The following is a 12533-nucleotide window of genomic DNA, read 5'->3' as shown; positions in this document are numbered from 1 at the left end:
AAAATACCCCCACGATAATATATTTTTAATATTATATTTGAACTATTTTTCTACTTAAATAATATATATATATATTTTTTTTGTGTAATATTGAAAAGTACCCAATTATTAAACAACAACTAAGAAAATCATTAAGAATATAAATGTGTGATAAAGAGAAAAAAATGGTTGGTAAGAGTTAATACCACTACTGATTCTACAAACATAAAGATCTAAAAGTAAAATGTCATATCAATCTTGTACTATTTGAAAATAAAATTTATGGTGGATAAAAATATAATTAAGATTAAATATTCAAAATAATATATGGATTAATATTAAGATCCGAATCAACATAAAATAAATTATCTTTTATGTTAAAACCAAATAATTAAATCTTTTAATTAATTATTTAGCAAGAGAATCCAATTCAATTATTTTTTAAATTTATCATATGAGTAAAATTCTTATTCAAGTTAAAAAATAATCTTAGGGTACATAAATTTATTCCATAAAAAGAGCATTAGAACAAAAAGTAAAAAAGTTAGTATATTATTAAGAATAAAAATGTTATACAAGTGTCTGAAAAAGCACAATCAAAGCTAAATCCTAAACAAGAACAAACTTTCAATACTATATTATAAAGAGACGACTCTGCTATAACGAGATTGTAGATGCCTCCGGCGGAATCGAAATAATATTATCATGTCATGCATTACTTGCAAATATCACATCAAGAGGCATGATATTGTTAGCAATAATAGCAAGTGGTGTACCAACACCGACTTTAAATTTGATATATCTCTTCAAACAACTTAAATAACCATCACAAATACATCAAAGCATAGCAATGGTGCTAAATTTATAAGGAAAGTAAAATTGATAATATGGGATGAAGCACTTATGGCTAAGTATCAAACTATCGAAATAGTTGCCCGGAGTTCTAGAGATATATTGATATTAATGAACCGTTTGGTAGAAAATTAATGGTTTGGGATGTGATTTATGTCAAGTACTACCAATAATTTCAAAATCGATAAAAGCGGAGATTGTAAAAGCTAACTTGCCAAAGTTGTACTTCTGGCCTCAAATGAAAAAGATTCAACTAACAAGAAATATAAAGTAAGAACATATCCAGTATTTAGTGTCTTCTTGCTTCGTGTCAGAAACGAAGGAGAGCATCCAATAAAAGATGATTTGGTTCTTCCTGAACACTTGGTTATCAATCCCAATGGTAATAGTGGTGCATTTAATAAGAGAAATATTTATATCATTAGATTAAAACGTAATTTGGGCAAATCGCATGATAGCATTAAAAAAGATATCTTAGCTTGCAGAAATGAATATGTTGATCAACTAAATAAAAGGTTGATTGCAAATTTTTATAGTAAAAACAAAATATTTTTCTATTTTTGACTCAGCAGAAAATGATACCAATAATTACTACCAAGAAGAATACTTAAATACTTTAATACCAAATGACCTTCTACCATACATGTTTTTGCCAACTTTATTATTTCTTACGTATGTTAGTGTCACCATTTATATAATAGACTAAGTTAAAATTGATCTTCCAATGTATATAGGTTGATTTTGAAGAAAAATATGCCCGTCATGCTACTGAAAATCTTAGATACGCCGAATAACTTATGTAACAACGTCATACATGCAAAAAATAGGATGATGGTCAACGTGCTTCTAAGTATATTCTTATCCATAAATTCAACTTTCGTCTTACTAAACCAAGGAGTATCCTTTTAAATTTGTGTGAAAATAACTTTTAGTATGTTTATGTTTTGCAAATATAATAAATAAAGCACAAGGACAAACTTTCTAAATATTGGGCTATATTTATCGCAATATATTTTCTTACACGAACAATTGCATGTTTCACTTTCAAGAGAACAATAGTCCTGGTTAAGGCAGATCAACCAAAGCATTAGGAGGAAACATACACAAAAAAATATTGTACACAAATAAGTGTTCGTTAAGATACCATCAAATTAAATATTTTTAAACTATAATACATAATTATCCAACTAACATGACAAAACTGATCATTTGTGTAAGTTTTGATGATGTCATTTTATTTTAAATTCATGTATTATGCTAATATAGTATTACACATAAAATTTTTCTCATTAATTAAATTTTATTGTTCTTCATATAAATAAATGTTTAAATCATCACGTGCCATTATTAACGTGCAACGCACATTCGTAGATACTAGTAAATAGTAAATACCGATTCACAATATAATTTTTAAGGAACTTAAAGAAAAAGTGATAAATAAATTTTTAATATAGTATAACTAGGTAAAAAATTTAATTTTTTTGTGAATGCTTAAACTTGATATTTTCAGGCCCAAGCCCAAGCCCAAGCCCAAGCCCAATATTGGAGATAGCCTATAAACACATAAACCAACGTGGCACTCGGAACATTCTCCAATCAAAAGCAGAGCGTCTTTACCGGAGGTAGTGGAAGAGTCATCGCCGGTCGCCGGAGAATTTCAAGCGAAAGATAATCTTTGCATTTTCGCGCTCTAAACAATCAGTTGTTATCGGATCTCCCCTCAACCATGGTATAAAGAGAAATAATTAGAAAAACTTAAAAATTCGTTGGTTACTTTTTTTTCTTCATTTATCTTTGATTCAATGAGTTTTTTTTTTTCTTTTAATGTTTTACAATTATGTTTTGTCATATAATTATTTTGATTAGCCACATTAATGACTGCATGGTTGATTTCATATTCAGTGTATCTAAGTATCACCCTGTTTTTTCCTTAATTTGATTTTACTTTAATTTGGTATTTGTGCATTTATGGTATATAATCCAGTAAGAAATTGTATTTAAACAATTGTTTTTTTAATCTTTTGTATTTCATTTATTGAATTGAAGATTTGAGAAAAATTTGTACATTTTCTAAGTAATTTTAGGGCACGGTAATTGTGGAACAGGTTTGTTTAATTTGTTTTATACGTTTTTCTAATTTTAGGGCATGGTCATTGTTGTTTTATGGTGAAATTGTTGTACATGAGAAGAAGAAGAAGAAGAAGGGTTGAAGGAGAGGTGTATATGGTAGATGGAGTGCAACAAAGATGATGCTTTGAGGGCTAAAGAAATTGCAGAGAGGAAATTGTTGGCTAAGGACTTTTCGGTGGCGAAAAAGTTTGCTTTAAAGGCCCAAATTTTGAATCCTGGACTTGAGGGAATTAGTCAAATGTTGGTGATACTCGAAGTGCATATTGCTGCTGAGAGCAAAGTTAATGGTGAAGGAAACTTCTATGGAATCCTTGGTGTTAGTCCGAAAGCTGATGACGAGGCGATAAGGAAACAATATAGGAAATTAGCTCTCATGCTTCATCCTGATAAGAATAAGTCATTTGGGGCTGAAGGAGCTTTTAAGCACGTTTCAGAAGCGTGGAGCTTATTGTCTGATAAGAACAAGAAATTAGTTTACGACAACAGAAATGCTAGTGTCTTGCAGCAGAGAGTTGAAGCTGAAAATGAAGATTCTTCTTCGCAGCAAAATAGGCAGAATGGTTTTCACGATTTTGCAAAGAATGCTGCTACTGCTTCGCGAGCGAGGCCTCCAAAGGGTAATAGTAATGTCAATAAAAAGAGTTCATCATCTGGAACGAAGGAGCGTCGGACATTTTGGACTGTTTGCTATCGGTGCAAGATGCAGTATGAGTATATGCGGATGTATCTTAACCATAATCTTCTGTGTCCCAATTGTCATGAAGCCTTCTATGCTGTTGAAACAACAGCACCGTCCAATGGCTCAAAGAAGTCTAATTCTCAGCAGCAAGAGAACTTGTACCACCGGGATATGAAAAAGGATGCACCAACTACAGGAAGAGACAGTTCAAGCACACCAAATGCGGGGTCTTCTGACTTCCAGTGGAGCCCATTTTCAAAAACTTCTGTTCATGCATCTTCTGTTCAAGCAGCTAATATGGTTCAGCAAGCATATCAGAAAGTAAAACGAGAGCGTCAAGAAGCACAGACGGCGACGAAAAGAGAGGAGGCATTGAGAAGGAAAAATAAAAGGCCAAGACCAAGTGGAACTATATCAGCTGCACAGTTTAATGCTTCCAAGAGGAAAAAAGGCATAGACGACCATAGTAAGGTAAGGCATAGTTGGGAATCTGCTGGAGCCAGCACAGCTAGTCCAGCTGAAACTGAAAGGTTGAGTAATGAAAAGGAGGCATCCCGCTATGATGTCAAAAATTTGCTGATGGAGAAGGCCAAGAAGGAAATATTGAAAAAGTTAAGTGAACAGGGCTCAACTACTGTTACCGCATCTACGTCTTCAAGCGAGGTAATTTTAACCAACGTAGCTAAGGAGAGGAAAAATCATGGCTTGGAATTTGATGTCAGAGAAGATCATGATGCAGCTTGTGAACAAGTTGTAACTGAAACCAAAGTCTTTGCAATTAGGTCTTGTTCTGAAAATTTTGACAAGTACTTAGATAATGAACCTGTTGAGTGTATGTCGATAGATGTTCCAGATTCAGATTTCCACAATTTTGATAATGATAGAGTAGAAAGTTGTTTTGGACCTGACCAAGTCTGGGCTGCATATGATGACAGTGATGGGATGCCTCGGTATTATGCCATGATTCTTCAGGCGGTTTCTCTAAATCCATTCAAGGCCAGAATCAGTTGGTTAAATTCAAACATCAGTAATGAAACGGGCTCACTATACTGTGTTAATTCTGTTCCGAGAACATGTGGATACTTCAGAAGAGCCAGGCACGAAATTAGAAGCTCTGTTAACTGCTTCTCACACAAGGTCAGATGGACAAAAGGCCCGGGTGATTCAATTCAAGTATTTCCTCGGAAGGGGGAAGTTTGGGCTTTATACAGAAACTGGTCTCTAGAATGGAATGAGTTTACAGAGGATGGTGTAATACGCAAATATGATTTGATTGAAGTACTTGAAGATTTTAATGAGGAAGGTGTGGTAGTTATTCCTCTCGTCAAAGTTTCTGGCTTCAAGACGGTGTTCCACAAGCATTTGAACCCCAGGGAAATAAGAATAATTCCTAGTGAAGAAATGTGCCGATTTTCTCATCAGATTTCATCCTACTTGCTTACGGGAAAAGAAGGCCCAAATTCTCCCAAGGGTTGTCGAGAGTTGGATCCAGCAGCTATGCCCGGAGAACTTCTTGAAGTAATACAAGAAATTGAATGCACCGATGCTGAAGGAATCGGGGCAGAAAATACAATTGGTGGTACAGGAGCAAGGAGTAGCAATTTGATGGAAGAAACTTCCAGCTCCACGGAAGTTATAATATTAGATTGATATACTAGGATGTTGTTATATAGCATTCGTCAACTTCTTCAAGCAAATGGTTGATGAGAGATGTGTTGGTGTAGTTTCCATGAGTCACTCCCCTTTGAAATTTTACTTTTGCTTGAAATATTTGCAAAGCACCTAAAATTCAGACTAAAACTTGTCTACTATTGGAGGTAGACCGATGATTCTTGACATTTCAAGCTTCAAGGGGAAAAAGATTAGGATGTAACTAATATTTATTATGATCTTGTTTCATATATATAAATGAGATAGGGTTTCATATGCTCACATGAGAAGCTGATTTATGGTACACTTTCAGAAGCTTTTTCGTTATTTTCTGGTGCTTATCATCACAGATTTGAAACTGGTTGTTTGCCTATATTGTGGTTGCTTTAATTGTATTGTTGTTCTCGTTTGATGATGTTTTTCCTTGGTAAGAGGAGTAGCTATTTCGCTTTAATTGCATGTGGTTGCATTTGAAAAGCTATTGCCATTGTGTTCTCTGCTTGGCATCTATTGAACTCTGCTTTACCTGCGGAGATGCAAATGAGATGTACATTCTTGTATTTACTTGTGCAGTTATTGTGACTGCAATTTTCATTATTAATTAATTGGATGGTGGATAGATTGACAAACCGTTAGTTGGTGTTCTTGGAAAGAAAAGGAAGGGACTACCACTAAATTAAGCACAAATTTGCATTTGTGTTTAGTCTTTTCTTTCCTTTCCTTTCTCTTGTTGCTGATCTTCCATGATAAAAGGCGTTTGTACTATCGGAATAGTGTAAGTGTAATCTATTATTGATAGATAAGGAAAAATTACATTACAATCAATGTTTATAGGAGATACGAAGAAGTTTCTCATAGTCATGGGCTTCCGCTAGGGACCAACATTGTTTATGGTCGAGCTAACTAGCACATACAATATGAGTTCTCTTGGCGTATGCTATTTGCGGAAGATATTGTGCTAATTGGCAATATCAATTGCCGGCCCAAGGGCCCCCCTAATTGAAAGGCCTCAATTTTTCATTATTAGTTAATTTTATATTATTAAAAAAATATTATTATAAAAAAGATACTAGATTTAATTTTTTTTTCTTTTTGATATAGAAGTTAGAGGTTATTTAGATAAATACTTGAATTTCATAATAAACATACAATATGGCAAAATAGTAGTTTGATGATGACATTGATAATTAAAAAATAAAAATAAATCTCTTGTAATATTTAAAGTAAATTATTTCTTATAAAGAGTAGATCAAGTCTTTTTTTAATTCAAGTAAACTTGAACTCTTTCAAATGTATAAAATTATTTTAAAATATACTTTAGTAGTATAAAATTATGATCATTAGACGTTGGGAACTTATAAAAACGTTTTCTTAACTGTAGATATTTCTTATAAAAAAATTTGAAACCTTGATAAGTAAAGTTACTAGATATCTTCGATGGTGGAAGCTAGCAGGTAACAGAGTGAAGGGCCAAAATACGTACAAGACGGTCCATAAAACTATTAATAACAAGAAAGAAAAGAAATCATAAATATATACAATTTTATTAAATAAATTTTGGACCTCTTCTTAACGTTGGGCTTTAGGCCACCAATTTCGTTGAGCCGCCCCATGAATGAGGATGTACCAAAAGCTTAAACAATGGAGAAACACTTTGGGGAGTTAAGTGTTTTTACATTAAATAAAAAAAAGACCGAATACATACATTGTAAGTTTCAATAAGCATAAAAAGAGAAAGTGAGGTGAGATAGACGGGATTGCAATGCTGCAATCCCGTCTATCTCACCTTTCCAATCAGTATTCTTTGTCTTTGCTAAAGATAAAGAATCAAACGTGTTAGTAATAGATGCAATGATAAACTTAATTGCACAATTATTTATGCCCAACTGTGGGTGCCAAACTGTTTACCCGTAAAACGGTATAATTGAATTTATACGTGATTTATAGACAAGTAAATTAATTTGATCCAAAAATAACAGATGAATTTGACAGAAATATAAGACTTAGCCGTAAAAATTAAAATAAACGGCAGATATCTTGGTTTCGGGCGCATAGCTACCGAGAGCAATAAGAATAGTGCAAATAAGCAAGAAAATAAAATATTATTTGAGCTTTAGATGAAGTATATTATATGCTTGTCAGAAAAATACTCTCTTTACAATGATGATAGAGCTCACTATTTATAGTTACACTAAAGAACAAGGTCCTAGGATCAAGCTCCTCTTTAATGACAATTATGAGGGCCATTGAAGAATGTGTAATGGTGGGTAATGAATGCCATATTCTCTATAACGGATCATGCATTTAATGCTGTAGATTATTCTTCATTGAATGTTACCGAATGACGACATTTATTTTGTCTTTATGAGTATCATTCTCTCCGATGACAAACGAGATCATTACCTTCGGGTTTGGCTATCTTTTATCTTCGGTTCCACGTATTGCTTTCTCATGCGATCATTAAATATGAACATATTTTATCCCATACACTATAGTTGATGGATATTCTTGTGGTGTACGAATTTTTTGTTAATTGATAAGAAATAAGTGCCACAAACAATGAAGATTGTTTTTTGCTATGCATAGACAGATAATTTAGGAAGTATGTTAAGATCCTCCGGAGTGATAATGGAACAAAATTTCCCTGCATGAAAAATTATTTTCTTGAGTGTGGTATAATTTTTTAAATACCTTGCATAGGAATACCTCAACAAAATGGGAAAGTGAAAAAGAAACATCATCATATTTTGAATGTGGTACATGTATTGCGTTTCTAAGGTAGTCTATCGATTGAGTGTCTGGGAGACTGTATTTTTGACTTGGTTACTTGATTAATCGAACTCTATCCCCAATGCTACATGGAAACACACTGTAATAGATTGCCATAATATAGTGTCTTAGGGTATTCAGATTGTTGTATTATGCGCACACTAAAAAAAGTCCGAGAGACAAATTTTTGAATAGGAGTCGTAAATATATTTTTGTTTGGTATTCGTATGGGAAAAGGGTAGAAATTATGTGATTTATGTTGGGAATAAATTTCCTACATAAATAATATTCACGGTAATAAAAGCAGAATAATATAGTAGCATCGAGATACGGTAATTAACAAGAATAAAATAGTGACAACGACACCAAGATTTTTACGTGAAAAACCTTTTTGAATAAGGGAAAAAACTACGGCCCCGAGACGAGCAACTGATATCACTATAGTAAGGAATTTTACACTTGGTAGGTCCGAGTAAAATACTCCAAAGACCACTACAACACTCAAAAGAAATAACCCTCTTTTGATATTCCCACCTTACTACAATATCGTTCACTGATCTCTATTTTTCTCACACACTATTTTCTTATACCTTGTTTGTGAAACCTCACTCTTTCTTTCTCTCTTTGTTGGTGTGTAGAAATGAGAGCCGAAACTCTCCTTTTATAGGAGAAATGGCCTACCTCTTCAACCAATCAGAATGAAGTATTGGTTGAAAATTTGCACTGCAAATTTTTCCTTACTGACGCCTACCTAATTTGGCAACCAAGTCCAAGTCCAATTTGGCAACTCGGACTTTTTCAGCATGGGGATGGACCCCACAATCTCCCCTTCCAGTCCTATTCACCTGAAGGAGGTAACACCGGACTTTTAGCTTGAGTGCATGCCGACAAGTTCTTTGCACAATTCGAACTTGTATCTTGGTACCACCTTGGTCAATATATCTGGGGGATTCTCACTTGTAGAAATCTTCAAGACTTTTAGATATTCATTCTCTACCATTTCTCAAATCCAGTGATATCTCACGTCGATGTGTTTGGTTCTTGCATGGTACATGGAGTTCTTGCTAAAGTCTATTGCACTTTGACTGTCACAATAGACAACATACTCCTTCTGATGCAATCCAAGCTCTTGAAGGAACCGTTTCAACCATATCATCTCCTTGCCAGCTTCAGTAGCAGCAATATACTCCGCTGCAGTTGTAGAGAGTGCGACACACTTCTGCAACTTCGACTGCCATGATATAGCTCCCCCTGAAAATGTGAATAAATATCCAGTAGTGAATTTTTTGTTATCAATGTCACTTGCCATATCAGCATCTGTATAACCCTTCAAGATTGGATCAGATCCTCCAAAGCTCAAACAATCTCCCGTGGTACCTCTCAGGTACCTGAGTATCCACTTGACTGCTTCCTAGTATTCTTTTTCAGGATTTTCAAGAAACCTGCTGACAACAACAAATGCGTGAGCAATATCAGGTCTAGTACATACCATTGCATACATCAAGCTTCCGACTGCTGAAGAATAAGGAACTCTAGCCATGTTCCCTTTCTCCTCCACTGTTGTAGGACACATCTTCTTGCTCAACTTTAGATGACTAGCAAGAGGTGTGCTGACTGGCTTAGTATTCTTCATGTTGAAGCGTTCCAGTACACGTTCAATGTACTTCTCCTGAGACAGTCACAACTTTCTACTTGTTCGCTCTCGAACTATCTTCATACCGAGAATTTGTTGTGCTGGGCCCAAGTCCTTCATATCAAATGACTTGGACAAATTTTTCTTCAACTTTGCGATCATCCCCTTGTTGTTTCCTACAATTAACATGTCATCCACATACAACAACAAAATTATAAAGTTGTTGTGAGAAAATCTTTTGAAGTATACACATGGATCAAAATATGTCTTTGTGTAAGTTTGACTTTTTATGAATGAGTCAAACTTCTTGTACCACTGCCTTGGTGCCTGCTTCAACCTATAAAGACTCTTATTCAATTTGCATACCACGTGTTTCCTTTCAGCTACTTCAAATCCTTCTGGCTGCTCCATATAGATCTCCTCTTTCAAATCTCCATGAAGAAATGCAGTTTTCACGTCCAACTACTCCACTTCAAGATCTAGGCTAGCTGGTAAGCTCAATATTGTTCGAATAGAAGTCATTTTGACAACATGTGAGAAAATTTTGTCAAAATCAATACCTTTTTTCTGTTCGAAGCCTTTAACCACCAATCGAGCTTTGTATCTGACCGGCTTGCCATTTTTATCTTTCTTGAGTTTAAAGACCCACTTGCATTTGAGTGGTCTTTTTCCCTTTGGAAGTTCAACCATGCCATTTTTCTGTAGAGATTCCATCTCCTCTTGCATGGCTTTCATCCACTGGTTCTTTTCTGGATGATACATCACCTCCTTAAGACTTTCTAGCCCCCCTTCATCACTGCTGAGGACATACTCTGTGGAGGGGTACTTGCATGACTCTACCCTTGGCCTCTCTGATCTCCTCAGAGGTTGAGTTTGTTCTTTTTCCTGATTTCACGACATCATTATCAAGTTGCCCCCCTGCTCAATAACCTCACCAGGTTGCTCCCCCTGCTCAGCAACCTTGTTTGTCTTACTTTCTGCATTTGTGGGATAGTTAAAAGAAGAAGGAATGGTAATAAGGTTAAGGATTATACCATTCTTTATCTTCTCTGATTGATCATCTACAACTCCAACTTCACTTTCTCCAAAGATTACATCTCTGCTTCTAATGACCTTCTTTTTTATAAGATCCCACAATCTGTACCTGAACTCTTCATCTCCATATCCGATGAATATGCATGGAATAGATTTATTATCCAGCTTTGTTCTCTGCTCCTTTGGTACATGTGCAAAAGCCCTGCAACCGAACACCTTTAGATGCGAGTAAGACACCTCCTTGTTGGTCCAAACTCTCTCTGGGATGTCAAAGGCCAACAAAACTGATGGACTCCTATTTATCAGGTAACATGCTGTCTAAACTGCTTCACCCCAGAATGACTAAGGGAGTTTAGCCATTCTGAGCATGCTTCTCACCTTCTCCACAATGGTGCGATTCATCCTTTCGGCTACGCCATTGTATTGTGGGGGTTCCAGGAACTGTCTTTTCATGTCTGATCCCATGGATCGAATAGTACTCTTCAAATTCACTTGAAGTGTACTCAAATCCATTGTCACTTAGGAGACTCTTTAGCTTTTGTCCTGTCTCCCTTTCCACCATAGCATGAAACTTCTAGAAAACTTAAAACACATGATCTTTGGTTTTCAAAATATAAACCCATAATATTTGTGAAGCATCATCAATAAAAGTAACAAAATATTTGTTACCGACCATCGATTCAATTTTCATTGGACCACAAATATCAGAATATACCAAATCAAGTATATTCAATTTTCTTTTAGACTATGTTTGAAATGAGACTCTATGCTGCTTACCAAATAAACAGTAGTCACAAGGTTTTACCGTTGTACCTTTGGCATAAGAAATGAGTGATTTCCTGGCAAGAATCTGCAATACCTTCTCGCTCATATGACACATCCTTTTGTGCCACAAATCTACAGAAATATCATCTTGTGCCGCGTTCAATTCACTTTGGCATATTTCTGCATTTGTCATGTACAACGTGCCACGAGCAACTCCCTTTGCAATCACCAATGATCCCTTGGTGAGTCTCCACTTTTGATTTGCAAAATAGTTCTCGTATCCATCTCGTCTAAAGCAATTTTCGAGATCAAGTTCATTCGCAAACCAGGTACATGTTGCATGTTCTTTAAAACCAACGTGCATCCGACATTTGTCTTGTTACAAATGTCACCAATCCCGCAAACTTTGAGTAACTTGTGTTACCCATTCTTACAAGGACGAAATCACCACTACATATCAGCAAAAAAGATCTCTTACCGGTGTGGTATGGTAAGATACTACTGTATCAACCACCCATTCCGACTCTGGACCTGATAAGTGCATGCATTCCTCTTCCTCGTTTATAAAGAGGACAACATTATCATTATTTTGCACCATGGTGGTTGTGTTGTCGTCATTCTTCTGGACACTGCTTTCACCTTTGCCCTTTCTTGGATTTGGGCAATCTTTTTTGAAGTGACCTGGTTGATCACAATTATAGCAATTTCTGGCTCTTGATTTGGATCGGTTCTTAGACTTCCCACGAACTCCGGATCTACCATAGTTGCTCGAAATCCTTTGATAACTCCTGCCTTTACCTTCTGTGATGAGAGCCTGTCCTTGATTTTCAGGCTTCTTTCTCATCTTTTCATTGAGTAGAAGAGCCGATGTGACATCTTTCAACTCAATACTAGTCTTACTGTGTAGGATGATTGTTGCCAAATTATCATACGAAAATGGCAATGAGTTCAACAACAATATGACTTTATCTTCTTCCTCGATTTTCACTCCGAGATTGGCGAGCTGTGAGATTAGTCCATTAAACACATTTAAACGTGACC

At 35.3% G+C, this 12533-nt stretch overlaps 1 protein-coding gene across 1 annotated transcript; it reads left to right on the top strand.

Annotated features, from left to right (window-relative positions):
• The first annotated feature begins 2419 nt into the window (after positions 1 to 2419).
• On the top strand, positions 2420 to 5440 carry LOC104097643 (uncharacterized). Its single transcript, XM_009604243.4, has 2 exons — positions 2420 to 2560; positions 2975 to 5440. Exon 2 carries the CDS (start codon positions 3062 to 3064, stop codon positions 5288 to 5290), a length of 2229 nt encoding a protein of 742 aa, XP_009602538.1. The 5' UTR covers positions 2420 to 2560; positions 2975 to 3061; the 3' UTR covers positions 5291 to 5440.
• The last annotated feature ends 7093 nt before the right edge of the window (positions 5441 to 12533 follow it).

The sequence above is a fragment of the Nicotiana tomentosiformis genome, chromosome 1 (assembly GCF_000390325.3).
Source record: "Nicotiana tomentosiformis chromosome 1, ASM39032v3, whole genome shotgun sequence".
NCBI classification, from domain to species: Eukaryota; Viridiplantae; Streptophyta; class Magnoliopsida; order Solanales; family Solanaceae; genus Nicotiana; species Nicotiana tomentosiformis.
The sequence above is the reverse complement of the archived record's forward strand: the minus strand, read 5'-3'. Positions and strand labels throughout refer to the sequence as shown.

What these genes read in the sequence shown, in the direction of transcription:
- LOC104097643 (XM_009604243.4), top strand. Translation starts at nt 3,062, where the DNA reads ATGGAGTGCAACAAAGATGATGCTTTGAGGGCTAAAGAAATTGCAGAG.